The sequence below is a fragment of the Acanthochromis polyacanthus genome, chromosome 3 (assembly GCF_021347895.1).
Source record: "Acanthochromis polyacanthus isolate Apoly-LR-REF ecotype Palm Island chromosome 3, KAUST_Apoly_ChrSc, whole genome shotgun sequence".
In the NCBI taxonomy this organism is placed as follows: Eukaryota; Metazoa; Chordata; class Actinopteri; family Pomacentridae; genus Acanthochromis; species Acanthochromis polyacanthus.
In genome coordinates this window covers 37,643,606-37,659,420 of record NC_067115.1, presented here as the reverse complement: position 1 = coordinate 37,659,420, position 15,815 = coordinate 37,643,606, and the positions used below count along the sequence as shown (strand labels likewise).

At 39.9% G+C, this 15,815-nt stretch overlaps 1 protein-coding gene and 1 long non-coding RNA gene across 2 annotated transcripts; both read left to right on the top strand.

Moving 5' to 3' along the window:
• Nucleotides 1–1,149: 1,149 nt before the first annotated feature.
• On the top strand, nucleotides 1,150–8,076 carry LOC110964564 (ADP-ribosylation factor-like protein 4A). The gene is made up of 2 exons (XM_022213343.2): nucleotides 1,150–4,038; nucleotides 5,141–8,076. The coding sequence occupies exon 2, from the start codon at nucleotides 5,206–5,208 to the stop codon at nucleotides 5,809–5,811; it is 606 nt and encodes a 201-aa protein (XP_022069035.1). The 5' UTR covers nucleotides 1,150–4,038; nucleotides 5,141–5,205; the 3' UTR covers nucleotides 5,812–8,076.
• A 123-nt stretch (nucleotides 8,077–8,199) lies between these two features.
• On the top strand, nucleotides 8,200–15,582 carry LOC127533227 (uncharacterized). The gene is made up of 3 exons (XR_007941011.1): nucleotides 8,200–8,337; nucleotides 10,159–10,221; nucleotides 10,323–15,582. It is a non-coding gene; the product is annotated as an uncharacterized LOC127533227 (long non-coding RNA).
• The last annotated feature ends 233 nt before the right edge of the window (nucleotides 15,583–15,815 follow it).

The window sequence follows — 15,815 nt, the reverse complement described above, 5'->3', positions numbered from 1 at the left end:
ATGTAGCTTGTAGCTTTTCTTTTCTCTTTGCACTTTATTTATTGAGAGGTAAGCAATCTGCCCGCAAGCCTAATGCTGAGTTCAACAACCAACTTTCCCTGTCGAGAGGGGAAGGACAATTTTGGAGAGCTCATTTCTGGCCTGCTGCATTTTAATAGACTGTTCATTCTGGAAGCTTTCTTTGTCTTTCAGCAGTGACATCGTTACTATCATTCTTTATTACTTTGCAAAGGAACGCAGCAGAATTACATGACATTCAGTGTATGTTTGTCGGTCTGTCTGTGCACAACATTATTCAAAAACAGACTTATGGATTTGGATGACATTTTCAGAGAAAGTCAGAAATGGCACAAGGACCACCTAATTTGATTTTGGCAGTGATGCCACTAGTCTGGATCCACGGATTTGTTAAAGATTTCTGTATCATTGCGAGATGGCAAACTGGTATCGCTGTAACTATGACAAGTGAATGCTATGTCAGCTGCCTGTTGATGATTGCGATCGTACTACAAACACTGTGGACTTATCCAGACTTATCCATCAGACTTCACGGAGTTCTTTCCAAGTTTTCCTTTAACTGCTCATTTGGACAAAGTTGAGCTATTTCTTCTATACAGTTGTACTCCACCATTACATGTCACTAACTTTGTGAACTTCCCGAACTTCAGTGTCGTTGTCTCTGCATGGTGCCTCTGGATCTGGAGCCACCCTCTCTGATCTGCAGAGGGTAGTCTCACAACCTATCACCCTTCTCATCCCCACTGTCACCCTAGCAGGTCAAAGCAGATGGCTGCTTTCCCTGAGCGTGGTTCTATCAGAGTTTTTTGTTTCTTGTTTTGTTTTGTTTTTTTGGTTCCTTCCCTCTGTTACTGACTGCTTGTTTATAGGGAATCCAAAGGTGACTTTGGATTGTTGGTTTCTCTGTTCCTTGTCAAAAATTTGCAAGTTATTTACCTTACTATGTTAGGAGCTATGAGATGACATATGTTGTGAACTGGTGCTATTTAAATAAATCAAATTTGAAATTTCAATTTCAACTGGAATAGTCCTGTCTAATTATTATTTACCTTTTCAAATTGCCATGAGCTGGAATAAGACAGAAGCATGAAACTTGACCCTAGTAGCTGTAAATGCCAAATTGGTCACATGGTGGTGCTGTAATGAAGACCTAAAATTGTACTTTTGGAAAATCTCTGCCTCTCACATCACAAGGCCGATTGACTTGAAATTTAGTCCAGCTTAAAGTGTTCTACCACCCTCACATACTTCTGCTATTGGCAGTACCGAACCTGGACCAGCTTTTTGCTGAGACATACAAAAAAATAAATAAATGAAAATGACAGTAATAAGCATTTGATAGTAAACAACTGAAGCAATCCAAGCTAAAATTATTAAAAACACTCATATAAACACAGTAAGCCAGTATCGGCCATGCTATACACTGTAAACAGTATTGAAGCTTTTGACACACATGCAGTGGACTCCCGAATGAGGCTGTATGTGTGAACCATGTAGCAGTCAACGCAGTCAATGGTGTAAACATTAAGTCTGCAAAATGTTCAAGTTAGCCTTCCATAAAAGAGCAGGAAATAATCTGAAACAAAGAGCGAGCGGGCATGCTGACACTGCTAACATGACTTCAGACTTACCTCCTTCAATCGAGGCTTACCAGCTGACAACTCACTCTGAAGCTGAAGAGCAGCACCATTTCACCTACCAGAGGTGGATTATAATTAGTGACCACAATATTTATTTACCTCTGCAATGTGTTGTAGTGATTGAGTAAAGCTAGGTTGCTTTATATAATGCAATTATATTTGAGTAACTTGAGTAGTGGCTGCACATGCTCTTAAGTCCAAAACAACATTAATTTTGCTAACTAATTTGTTTTACACGACTTCAGACATACATGAGACTTGGTTAATTGCAATGAAAAACGCAGAAAACCACGTGTTAATGTCTAACTGTTAGCTAAAATTTTAAAAATATTTCAAAAAATAGCTAACGTTAATGTTAAACACATTAGCGTTAACTGTTCAGTTACTGAACTTCAGTACCAGTGACACAAAAGCTTAGAAAAGTAGCATAATTCTCTTCAGAACTGAAGAAGTCTCTTGGATGAGAGGTGAAACGTCTTTAAGGAACTTTCTTAAAGTCCAGTGGATTGATTTAAACTGTGTACAGATTGTTGTTGTTCACTGTGTATTGGGTAGTACTCATTTTGATTTAGACTGATTCGTATACAGAACCCTATGATGTTTATGGTATACAGCTGAGAACTAGTTGCTAAAAGTACAGAATATTATTCCTTATTTTAGGTGTGATAATTGTCAGTAAACATTCTAAGAAGTGTAAATTGACAGGGTTGTATATAGTGCTGTTCTTGCACAATATTTGTCACTTAATTGCCCTCAGGATACTGTCGTTGAGCTTACTAGTTTTACATAACAGGCAGATGTTGCAGCTAATGATGTTGCAATTCACATAAACAAGGAAACAAGTCCAAAATGAAAAGGTCATATACAGCTTTCCTATTGGGTTAAAGAGCCAAAAAAAAGAAAAAAAGAAAAATACTTTGTAAAAGCAAGAAGTCAATTGCAGCTTTCATTTTTTCTCACAACTTTTTGGTGGCCCCCCCAAAATATCTGTTGTACCCCACTGTGCCCCCTACTAAAATTAATCTGGATCCACCCCTGGAGAGCAGAGCCTACTCAGGGACTGATTACAGAGGCAGCAGCTCAACAGCAGAACCACAAGTTAGGGATCAGACAGATGAAGATGAGTCGGTTGATAGTTTTGATTACTTTGCTCGTCCTCAGTCACAGGATGTACATACATACATTCCAATGGTGTAAAAAATAGTGTTGGAGATTTGATTTTAACTCATGTTCTCGTGTTTGTGAAATCTAAGTTGTGATGGAACTGTTTCCTTGCAGAGGAAAAAGAGATGATATTAGAAAGTACAAAACTTTATTTTATTTTTTTAATTTAAAATGACATTTTTATTTATTCTTTTGTTTCATTTTTAAGGTTTAGATATCTGTGAATGCTTATTTCAACGGAATATAGTTTCTGATATTGTTGTGAAGAATAATGTTGGAGATGTGCACTCTTGCTGAAATAAATCCTCATTGTGAAGCAACCCTTACCTGCACTGAATTGTAAATATTTTAGAAAAATACACAAGGCTTTACAGAACAGTACACTATTGTAGACCTAATTTGTAAGGTTATAATTACATGATTTTAATAATTATAGGTCATGATCTAAAGTGGGCTGGTCTTAGGCATGAAACTCCAGGGCTGAAAATGAGTCCCACCCCGGCCCCGGACAACTCTCCATACGCACTGACAAATATTTTTCTACAATAATGTCTCCACATTTGTTCACCGCCATTCAGAGCGCAAAATGGAAATTCGTCAAGTGGGGTAACGTTAGCCTATACCGGAAAACTGCTCATCATGTCTTCATAAGTGCCTGATGAGTTTGGAAAGGATGGGTGTGTCTCCATAACTAGAATACTCAATCCTGCATATGCGTTGAAATGCTCAGTGAAACATCATGAAATACTGCACTATTATTGTATATACATGAATAATCACTATAAAATCAGTATTGCATGCATGTGTAAGGATCTGTGGTACATCTTTTTTTTTCTAAAGTGCGGCAGAAGGATAGCAGTCATCCTCCCGACTAATGACATTTAGAAAGCTCTTATTCTGTGCAGAATTTAGGGACGTAATCATCAGCTCTTTTAATGTGTTCATTGTAATGTGGATATTTTTAGAACTGTTCAGTAGCCCTACTGTGTGAATCAACGATGAAAAATGATCGCTTTCGGGAATTTTTTTGAAAGACTTGGTTGCAGGGGCTCTGGGGAATTTTGTTTTGAAAGGCGGTACCGGCTGTGTGGACTTGACGCTGCAGCGGAATGAGAGCAGCCTGTTCAGTTGGTGTGTAGTGATTGCAATGTGGAGCTGAGCGTTAGAATGTAACCTGTGGACATACTGACGAAATGGATTAACACTGAGTGAGAAGGTAAGTCTACAGTTCTGCTACTGTGGATGGATATGTTCGGTGTTTAAAAACAACAACAACAACAACAACAACAAATATCACGATAACTGCAAAAATGTGACATTTACGTTATTGAAAGCCGAAATCAACGTCCCTTTCATGAAATACACCCCACTAGCCGTATCTCTGCGTTGTAATGTAACGTTAGCGTTTGGGTTATTTCTGTGGAAATGTGCAGGCGCTGCTGTCAGCTCCACTAGACCCACTTCAGCTCTGAACTTTGATTTAACAACACTTGTTGGCATGTTAGTCTGCTGGAGCCCTCTGCTCTGACAGCACCCACGCTACTACACGACACTTGAACATCCAGCGTGTGTGATACGAAGAGAGGTTTCCTAATCGTTGTTGTGCGGTATTTAGCAGCACTAAATCTCAATGAAGTGACAAATCACCTGTCAGTCTTCTTCCATCACCACATAGTGAGCACGGCGGAAGCGGCCGCGGGAAACCAGCGGCAAAAGACGCAATTTTATACTCAAGTGTCTCACTCAGAGAACATCTGAGTGAGACGACGTGTGTTCCGAACAGATCAGCACACCTCTGCGATGGGACAGTGTTTAATAATGGCTTGTGATTTGTGTTTATTTGCTGCAGCACAGAGATTTTAAAAAAAAAAGTATATATAGGCGTTTCAGCAAGCTAGAAGTCAGTCCATGTTGCCGAGCAACACCTTTTTTAAAGCTGGATGTCCATGTCAGTGTGCTGAGCTGGTGAACAGAACTGCTTTTAACTGGCACTGACACTGGAGCTGACTGATCAAATGAACATTGGCTTTCGGTGAGGTTTGAACCCTCATTCTGTTCTTCACTCATTCACACAATGAACTGAAATTAGAGTATCAAATCTCTGTTGGCTGCCTTGGTGCTTCATGTGCAAATAGGCTCCTATCCACCCTGCTGTGTTATTGCTGATCCAACTCTCAGCCACAGTAATGTAAGGATGTGTAATCTAAAGAGAGAATGAATCCTCCTTCTGAGGATTCACTTGTTTGGTGTTAGGGCCTTGGCAGTGAAGGCTGAGTGTTAGTCCGCTTTGACTCATTATGCATTCTGTTTTTACCCAGCTCCTGCTGCAATCCTCTGACATCAAATCACAAAAATCAAGTGACAACTTCTCCTGTGCCACAAGATGGGGAATGGATTATCAGTTCATCACTCCCTCCTCCCCTGCCTTCCTTCCTTCCAGGCCCTCCACATTGTTATTCTAGGACTGGACTGTGCGGGCAAGACCACCATGCTGTACCGCCTGCGGTTCAATGAGTTTGTGAACACTGTCCCGACTAAAGGTTTTAACACAGAGAAGATCAAAGTGTCACTTGGAGGAAGCCGACAAACAGCGTCCTTCCATTTTTGGGATGTAGGAGGTCAGGACAAGCTGCGGCCTCTGTGGCGTTCTTACACACGCTGTGCAGATGGCATTGTGTTTGTGGTGGACTCAGTGGATGCCGAGCGCATTGAAGAGGCCAAGACAGAGCTGCACAAGATTACACGGCTGGCAGAGAACCATGGAGTGCCAGTTCTGGTGGTGGCTAACAAACAAGACTTAAGGAACTCGCTGAGTCTGGCTGAGATGGAGAGCATGCTAGCTCTTGGTGAGCTCACCACCACCACCCCCTGGCACCTTCAGCCTGCTTGTGCTATCATTGGTGAGGGGCTGCAGGAAGGACTGGAGAAGCTCCACGTCATGATCATGAAAAGGAGAAAGATGCTGCGACAGCAGAAGAAGAAGACATGATATGTCAACAATGGGAATTCTAAAATCTGAGCTGGATCTAAAGCTACATGAGAACTACTGTGAGGTTCATGCAGTCTGCTGGTTCATTGTGTTTGCTGTGAAAGAGACACAATGACCCCATCCGGTTGGCTACCCCTTCGAAGTCTCACTACTTGGGTTTGCTCCTTCCAGTGAAACTGCTTGTTCAGGTCAGCCAGTATTTGGCCCAGCAGGGGACCATGGCATTGATTTTTTTTTCCGGCTGGCAAGAATCAGCAACAAGTCCTTCTGATGAAAGTACAGTAATATGCTACACATCAGCAACCTATGAAGTTATGCTGAATTCTCAGAGATGAAAAATTAGCTCTTATTTATGTTAGTTGGTAAAATATGTGCTGCATCTGTTAAAAATCAGTCAGCCTTTATATTTTTACTCTACCAAAGTTCTGGTAGAATCACCTTAGATAGAGCCAAGTTTTTAGAAGGTTCCTGGCCTTCTTGTGGCCGAATGTCTATGAATGACAAGCTAAGAGCACAGTCACACTGCTAGCAGCACATGTCCGGGTACCATGCAACACAATAACAAAAGAAGAGGGACACCACTTTGACAGTAGCTCCAAAATGCCAGAATGCAATGCAGTGTTATTGTCTGAGTCTGATTATTTGACTAGTAGTTCCTTAAATCCAATCAGGGACTGTGTTACAAGTCATTCATTTGACTGGACCAAAAGAGAGTATTTCATATATGGTCCAAAATTAGCTTAGATTGCTGTCAGTGTTACTCAGTAAATAGCAAGCAACATCAGTGCACAAATGCTAAAAGCCAGCGTTACCTGTTAAACAAACACTGGTTTATGAACATAAACATTTCAGTAGATGGCAAAAATAAAGTATGGAGGATGATATCCAAATGTTATCGCTGGATTGGTGGAAGGGAAATAAAAACTGGAACCAGTTTAACCTTTCTTAGCCAACAATAGCTGGTTTATTACTGATCATAACATACATTAATTATCTCTCTCCTTTAACTTGATCATTTATATTTGTAAGAAATAGATTGAATTTGATCAGTTTTCTTCAGATGTACCCTAACTTTTTGTTATGATTCAATCACTTTTATGTGTAATGCATTATTAATTTTATAAAAGGCTCTGCAGTTGGCTGCTTGACATTTATGGCAGGACAAATTCAGGGAAAGTGGAGACACCAAAATGCAAAGAACTGTTGATTACTGAACTGATTATTTTGACAGCAGTTCATTTCATCTCCACGTGGCTGTAAAAGGTGAGAATTGCTAACTAGGGCTGATTTGAAACTAAAAGAAGTAAAATATTGATTCAAAAGAATAATTTTACACACACACACACACACACACACACACACACACACACACACACACTGTAATTGTGGTTTGATCTTGCAAGATAATTTTTTTAAGTCAAGCTACAGTTTAACCCTCTGAACCTCAAAACCCGCTTGTGAGTTTGAAAGGCAAGTTATCTTATAAAAATCACCAAAATGACACAATTTATCAGCCAGAAACTGTAAAAATAGAAAGAATCATCATATTTGTAAACAGAAAAGGAAAAACATTACACTTCTTGACACAACAGAGAAATCATGACTAACTTAATTGTATGTCACATGACACAAATTCAGGGACTTTTTGTTTGAACTGCAGGCTGTGTTTGCATAGAGCAGAACAGAGATGGGTATGGAAACCCAACTATATAAGGTTGTAAAATATTCTTAGTAGGCCTATGTAGAGCATTTCCAGTATTGGTAACATCCATTGACTCTTGGAAAAGCAGTGGATATGTTCATTCTACGATATTTTTTTTATTATTTTTGTGAATTAAAACAAGAAATTATACTTTGGTATTTCTTTTTAAAATTATTTATAGCATTATAACTTTGTTATACTGCACAGAAGACATGTCTGTGTTCTCTCTCCTTCTGGCCATGTTTAGGGTGTTTCTGAAGAGGTCAGGACTTTTTATTGTGTGAAAAATGAGGCCAAAGTAAGTAAAAATGTGACATTTGCAAAAGATATTTTAAAACTGCTTGGGGTTCAGAGCGTTATTGATCACTGTGCAATGATGTGATTTATAATGCGATTGAACGTGAGATACCATCAAATGTCTGTCACACAGGGAGGATTTATTGGTTCTGTGTTCAACCCTACCACATTTAAAATCACTTTCCCACTATGATTGTCAGGGTGTTCACATCAATGTGTTTGATCCACTGTGTTCACTTGGAATAAAGCAGCAAAAGAAAAGACAACACTGTTTTCCTGGCGAATTCATTTCAACTCAAGTGTATTTATGTACTCACAACATATGTCATCTCAGCACGTATCAGGCACATGCAGGGGTGGGGGGGGTGGGGAGGGGGCTGAAGCACCTGCCCCTTTTGGACTTCAGCAACTGATGGTCCAGTGCATCCCTATACACAGTCTATGGTCCGGTGAGGAGGTTTTGCAGCGGGAACGTTTGTGTACAGTGTATTTTTGCAAGAAGACTGGCAAAGTGAAGTGAGCATCCTGTGAGTGTGTCTGACTGTACACACACCTCTCATTAGTTATATCTGCTAGTTAACCACACAGCGTGCTGACAGGATAAAGTATGCCATTATTCTTTTTGTCTCTGTATGTTTCTGTTGTCATGGGCAAAGTGCATCAGAGAGATGTATTATTTCACTGTCAGTGAGTTGCAGTGTGTCTGTGTTTCTAGAGGCAGTGAGGCATGATTATGTTATTTCACTAAAACTATGTATATGCATTTTCACATAATTTTGGACTATTGCAGTATAAATTCAACAACAATAATTACATGAATATGAATTGGAATTTTCTCAACCTCTCATTTAAAGATATCAGTACTTGTTTGTAACAGTTTTATATATAGACAAATTTAATATAATATGCATAAATAGAAAATATATAACTTTTATACCTTTGTTGTCTTGCGCAAAGTGGATAGTCACAATAAATACAAGCACAAATACATTTAAATACATGATTTCTGTATCTTTTATTTTTTTGTTTTGTTTTGTTTTGTTTTTTTAATTTATTATTAGCACTACAAATAATAAAGGGCCGATTATGAATCAACACCATGTAGCAAATCCGTGGCTATACAGTATGTGTCTTGAGAAGGTATGAAATTTAAAAGCAAGGACTCCAGGGGCCTGTTTCACGAAGCAGGTTCAAGAAACTCTGAGTTTAATCCTCAACTCTGAGTTGATCTACTCTGAGATAGAAAACTCTGAGTTTTCGGTTTCACAACGGCTGATTTGAGTTGGTTTAATCAACTTGGAGTAGTTTCACTCGGAGTTAAGCGCGTGCACCGCAACTCTGAAAGACAGCGTCAATGGAGCCCCGTTTTTGGTTTCACAACGGCTGATTTGAGTTGGTTTAATCAATTCGGAGTAGTTTCACTCAGAGTTAAGCGCGTGCACCGCAACTCTGAAAGACAGCATCAATGGAGCCCGGATTCGACGAGTCACCATGGCAACGGGGAAGCGAAAGACTGCGTTTTTGAACTGGAAGTTTTTAACGCGCTCATATGGCGAGTTTGAACACGTTTTAAGAAAGAAGTGCAACACCGCTGCAGCTGCAAAAGAGAGGGAGACGGCGTGGAGAACACTGCTGCCCGGATGAATGCGTAAATTTAAATGTAGTCCTTTGCAATCGTAATAATATTACAGGGAAAAACTGTCTGAATGGTAGAATATTAAGTTATTTCATTTAGGTGAAATCCCGCGGGGGAGAAGCGCACGTGGCAGCAGCTTAAGATGAAATATAAAAACATTGTTCAAACAGGTCAGACCTCGGCATTATCTCATGGAGGTACTTCATGTTGATCATGTTTTACATTGTGAAGTAGCCTAAATATTAAGTGGCTGTTTGACTGTGCAGTTGTTTTATCCACACATAGCCTAAATGTCTGCATCCATATCATGTTCTGTGAAATAATTAGGCCTATTTAAACTAACACAGACTTCTGCTCAGCCAACAGAAAAAAAGTAGATGCCTGTAAAACGGGTGGTATGGTGGTCATGGATGCATATATATATATATATATATATATATATATATATATAAAGGGGCCAAAAGACCAAAAAAAAGACACAAAAGAGAACTAAATAATCACATATATATATGTGTGTGTGTGTGTGTGTGTGTGTGTGTGTGTGTGTGTGTGTGTGTGTGTGTGTGTGTGATTATTTAGTTCTCTTTTGTGTCCTTTTTTTGGTCTTTTGGCGCCTTCACACCAAAACAGACCTTGTAACTGTAAGTAGGCAATACTCCAAAGATTTATCCAAATGGTAGTTTAAGTGTACTGAAACATGTCACTGATCTAGGATGAAGAGAATGAAACTGTGTCTGCTGCCTTAACAGAGGGGGATCCAGAAAGGCATACATAGGTATGTTGCTGATGGTTCTCTTCCAATTCACATTTTGGGTGGAATATAGAGTGTGACATTTAGTCTACACTGAAGTATTGCATTCTCATCCTTTTTAACAGAGCATGGCTGGACAGCAGCAGGATGGTCCCTCAACGTCCACTGCACAGATTGACACAGTGAGATGGATGTTCAGTAAACACCAGAGGTTCATTCCGTGGAATTCATGTGCAACTGTATAATTTAATGTCCTCTATGTATTCCCAGTTATCGGTAAAACGGATTTACAAACTGCATTTGCTGAGAAAAATCCCAAAAAACAGATTTGGAAGGCAGATCTAGAAATTGAAATACTGGAGCTGTCACGCCCCTCTGGTTCCAACGAGCCGGCTCATCAGTTCAATGATGAGCGGCTGTGCTCCCTGCACAGCCGGCATGAATTTATCCAATCAGCGCAGCATATAAGCTTCACAACTCACCGCCGGTTCATTGTTCCATCATCCATGCTCCATGACGCACTCCATTTCATACAGTACTCCGTTCACCGTCTCCTGCACGTCGCCCCCCCCCGGACTGTCTTCCCTGTTGGATACCTTGCCTGTCTCCCCTGCCGCCGCCACCCTCCCTCCATTGGTCCTGTCAATTCTGCCCCTCTTCCGCCTTCCAAACTGGACAATCAGTAAGCCACCTTTCCTTTTGGTTTAGTTTATGTTTTACCTGCTCTTTGTTTAGTTTAGTTCTTCTCCCCGTCACTTCCCTCCTGCTTCAGCTATAAGGAGTTTTCTGTTAATATATTTTTATTTTGTATTAAATCATTATTTAATTCACCTTCCTGTCTGTGCCTGCTGCTTGGGTTCTTCTCTGTGTTTCTTGACAGGAGCACAAGTTAGAGGTGGGTGATGGTCACAGGTGAATTATGTAAACTACTGGAACATTAACTGAACTATCTCTTTTATTTGTAGGAAATAAAGACCAAATGAAATGTGTATCATGTCTTTATTTGCTGTGGTGGCGATGATGGGGACTTAAACTCTGAAGTGATTATTGCACATGGTGTCTCTGAATGCTCTGCTGTCCTGGATAGCTGCAGGTGGATGGGGTCATCATCTGGGTCTTCAGTTTGTAGGGCAGGGTGTTGCTCTCCTCTAACAGTGGTAATATTTTGAAGAACAACACATGCCACAGTGATATCACAGGCCCTCTCAGGGGTCACCCTGAGGTGATGTAGGCACTGGAAACGGGCTTTCAGCAGGCTTATGGTCATCTCCACCTGGGCTCTGGTCCTGCAGTGAGCCTGGTTGAAGTTGTGTTGGGGGCCTGGTTGAGGGTCAGGGTATGAGGTCATCAGCCTGGGTTGGTATGGTAACCCCTGTCACCCAGCAGAAGGCCATCAAACTCTCCTGTAATGTATAGTGGATACATTAGAGTATTTTAAAGGAGGGAGACAAGAGAATTCTATTGTGAAAACCTTTAGGCTGCTGACCACGTTGCAGTCTGTTGCTCAGGTTAGACTCTCCATAAATCCTGGAGTCATGAACAGACCCAGGCCACCAGGCCTCCACATTGAAAATGATGTATGCATCATCACATATGATCTGGACAGTGCAGAGAATGACAGATGTTGAACTATGATGCAGTCTTTAACATTTAGAAACCGTAGTCAGTCTGCCTGTAGCCTACCTGCACATTTATGCTGTGAATGGACTTCCTGTTCATGTGAGGGAGCTGTGATGGGGATGTGTGTACCATCTATGCAGCAAATCACACTGGGAAATCCTAAAAGAAATTAAAATGACTAATCTCAGACTGAGGTTGCAGCACAATGTCATTAACAGATCTCTACATCATTCACCTGCAATCCTGTGGAACTCCTCCTTGATGCTCCGACAGGTCCAGGGAAAACCACAAAGATGAGTAAAAGCCGTTTCAGGGCCAGCAACACTTTCCTGACCGTCCTCCATACAGTTGTCTTACTGAAGTCCTCTGCATCTCCGACATTATATAAAAACTTTCATTTGCAAAGAACTGCAGCGCAACACACATTATCTGCTGGATGTGAGAGCATGACTGGTTGGTAATGTAAATGTAAGGACGGATTAGGTTGTTTATGTAGATTATGGACTTGAAACGGTACCGCTAAAAACAAATAATTGTCCGGAAATGCGAGAACATTTATGCTCGGTCTGATAATCTAACGATGAATATTTAATTATCTGTGCAGTAATGCTGATCCTTTATCCACTGGATCGTTAATAAAAGCTGTTCTACGCCAAAACTCGCTTGCTTACTGACTGCATGAATGAGGAAATGAAACAGCGTCTGTGGCTGAAAGTGGGCGGATACGGAGAGAAACTCGAGGTTTTCTGAAATAAATCTGTTGGCAACCAGGTTCAAGTCATAGAGTCTGTTACTGCGGTAACTGACTGTGAGTTTAAGTTACCCATCTTTGTGAAACAGGCTCGTTACCCCTCTGTCTCAGGGTTGAGTTACCTCGCTTCGTGAAACGGAAAACTCTGAGTTTCCCTCATTTCAGGGTTAACAAACTCAGGGTTTTCAATAAACCTGCTTCTTGAAACAGACCCCAGGAAGGCCAGTCACAGTTAAACAGTCCAGTGTCTAAAGGTGATCTAAATTCAAAATAATTTGTCAGCATTGCTGAAGGGCCCAGTAGTGGTCACAACAGGGTTTGAACCACTGACCTTCTGATCAGTAGTCCAGAGACTTAACACTTGCACTACTGCTTCCTTGTTACATTATTTATGAATATGGGTTCCTCCCGAGGAAAATGCAGTTCTTACTATTAAAGTGGAACTTACATACACCATCTGCCTTAGTAGATACAAGCAGTATGACCTCTTAGTACCCCGAATATGTGCATCATTATGAATATTCAAATGAAGAATAATGAGGAAGAAACACTGTAGGTATTTGTATTAGCTGCTAGTCCACAGGAAATAGACTTGCTGTGCTTACTAAAATTTAAATGCTCTGCAATTTGCTTTGAATTGACAGCTGATAAGAATTTGCTAAAGGTCGCAGATATACCACTTACCTTTGTACCATTTCAAGCTATTTATTGGACTTGAACTACTTGAATGTCAATTAAAACTGGAACAATTGGGGCATTCCAAAACTTTTGACCAGTCATGTATATACACTCAAATCTGACGGGTATCACGTTGGTAAATGCAATTTTTGATCTAAACTGGGATTTCAAATTACCAGACACAAGGCCCTCTACATGTTAAGAGACACCAAAAACAACGATGACCAGCATGTATACTAGTATGCATATTTCATTCACATCCAGTCTTCTTTACACTTAAGAAAATTACTTTTGATAGAACAAACATCCATTTCAAAAAGATGGGAGAGTGTGCATTCAGCAGGAAGAGGCTGTGTGTATTGTGAGTTGTTTTCAAGCTGATTGATGACTGTGTGAAGTGATAATCAGATGCCAAGACAGCTCCAACTGTGATGGGTGTAAACAGTGTCTTAGAGTCTTAGAGCTGAAGACAGGATATGGTAAAAAGGGAAAAGGAACCACTCCCTGCCGGCCTCATTTTCCTGAGAAGAGCCTGGCTGTCTGCCACTATGACTCCACCCGCAACCCCAAACTATCAGACTGAGGAGATCGCAGAACAATAATATTTTTTTTTAACTGCTGCTATTGAAAGGAAAGCTGGTCAGTCTGTCCAACCAACATTTAAACTAAAAATATGTATTTTTGTATTGTCGTTACACTTACTTGCACATTTATTTTTTTTAAGTATTTTTTTCTTTTTTTGAGTTTGTTTTATTTTTTGCCTTTTTGGATAGCATTAGTAAAGATGCACACATCTTTCTTTTTGAAAGCGACACAGAAATATCAAAGAACCTAACCTGTCAAGATTTAAGTTGTACGAGTCTCGAAAACACAGATTCAGACCTCAGGGTTTCATAAGTAGTAAACCTAAGGAACCAATCCTATCAATTTGCATGGAGTAACTTTTAATTATGAATTATTCAACTTCAGAATCAGGTTTTGGTTTGAACATGTGTAACTGAATATTCCAATGTTACAACGTTCCTTTGTGTACATTAGAGAGTTTTACAGCATTTGGGCAAAGTCAGAGAGGAACCACTAGAGGCAGGAGCATGGTAAATCTACACAAGCTAGAGTAATCAATGGTGTCGAGTTACATCAAAGCCATTTTAAGGCAGGGAAGGATTAAATTCATCCAATATTATTTTTCCTTATCTATAAAGTATGTAACAGTTACAATAACTGCCTTTAATTTTACATTTATTGAATTTCCATAGAGAGATTAATAAAGTTTTTGTTTTGTATTGTATTTAAATAAAGGCAGTTATTTACACTCTAATTAGCAGTTTTGGGTCGGCAAAAGTAAAAATGTAAATTTTTGCTGAAGTTTTTAACATAACACACTTCCCTGGTTATTAATGCACAGATACATGTATTAAGTATCCCTTATCCATAAAGCCCAAGGTTATTTTTTTTGGCCTCACAGTTTTGCTGCTGTACCAACTAAATTTGGGGATGCTTTCTTGTTGAAAGTTTCAAAAAGTATGACCTACACAAAGCCCTGACAATTTTGAAATCCAAAAGATGACGCCTTAATTATTTTACCCAATAGCACACCAGGCTGGGCATTGTGTATCATCCACATAATTTTGCATAGTAAGCTACCTACCATTTTCTGTGAAACATCGAAACATTTAATTAGGTAAAAAGTGGCATGTGTGGATAGCACATTGATGTTATTGTAGGTGTACTTATAAACACATTTAAGATTTAAGCATGACTTTTTTCAAATATGTTTACAGCTTCATATTCTGACATATGCTACTGGATCATCGAGTGATAAGTGCAAACACACTGTGAGTGTTGTGGCATTTTAAAATTGAACAATGGAGAAAATTAGAGAATGTGGGATGTGTGAAACAAATTTAAGAGCTAAGGGAGACCTAACAGGTCAGCTGAAGTTATGAGTGCACTAAATAACCCTGTGTAAAGCGGCAACCCAGCGGAACCCTTTGGAAGCGCATATTAGGCATAAGACAGGAAGTTCATGTCCTCTCTTCGTCTGCGCTCATGATTTGTAACTCAGGGCACACTGAGCTAAGCAGAAATAATGCCAACCTAGCAGAAATAAAAGAGAGGAGGGGGTCCAACTTTGAATACGATTACTTCATGTGTATCCTGATTGGGTCTTAAGATGATAGGTTGTGGCTGTCCAGAACAAAAGAGGTGTGTTTAGAAGGAATTTGCATAGGTATAAAAGACAATGTAACACCTTGTGTAATTAGTTACAATCTCGAGATTTCGCCCATGTTTGTACTTACAGCCTTTGTATTGAATAAACATTATTCACATCAGACTCTGAAGACTGCTTGAAGACTGTTTCTTGAAAACTTTTTTAAGACTCCAAGAATTGATTTTTTACAATGTGTCTGACAAAGCTGCCAGGTCATCACTGGCCCTTAGCAGGTGGACTGAGTCACAACGAGAGCAGAAAACAGACTGTACTTGGGCTCGTTATGTAATCCTGAACTTTGTGAGCCTCCACTACTGCTGCCTTTTATCTCTTTTCAGCTTGAATCAAAGGTACTTT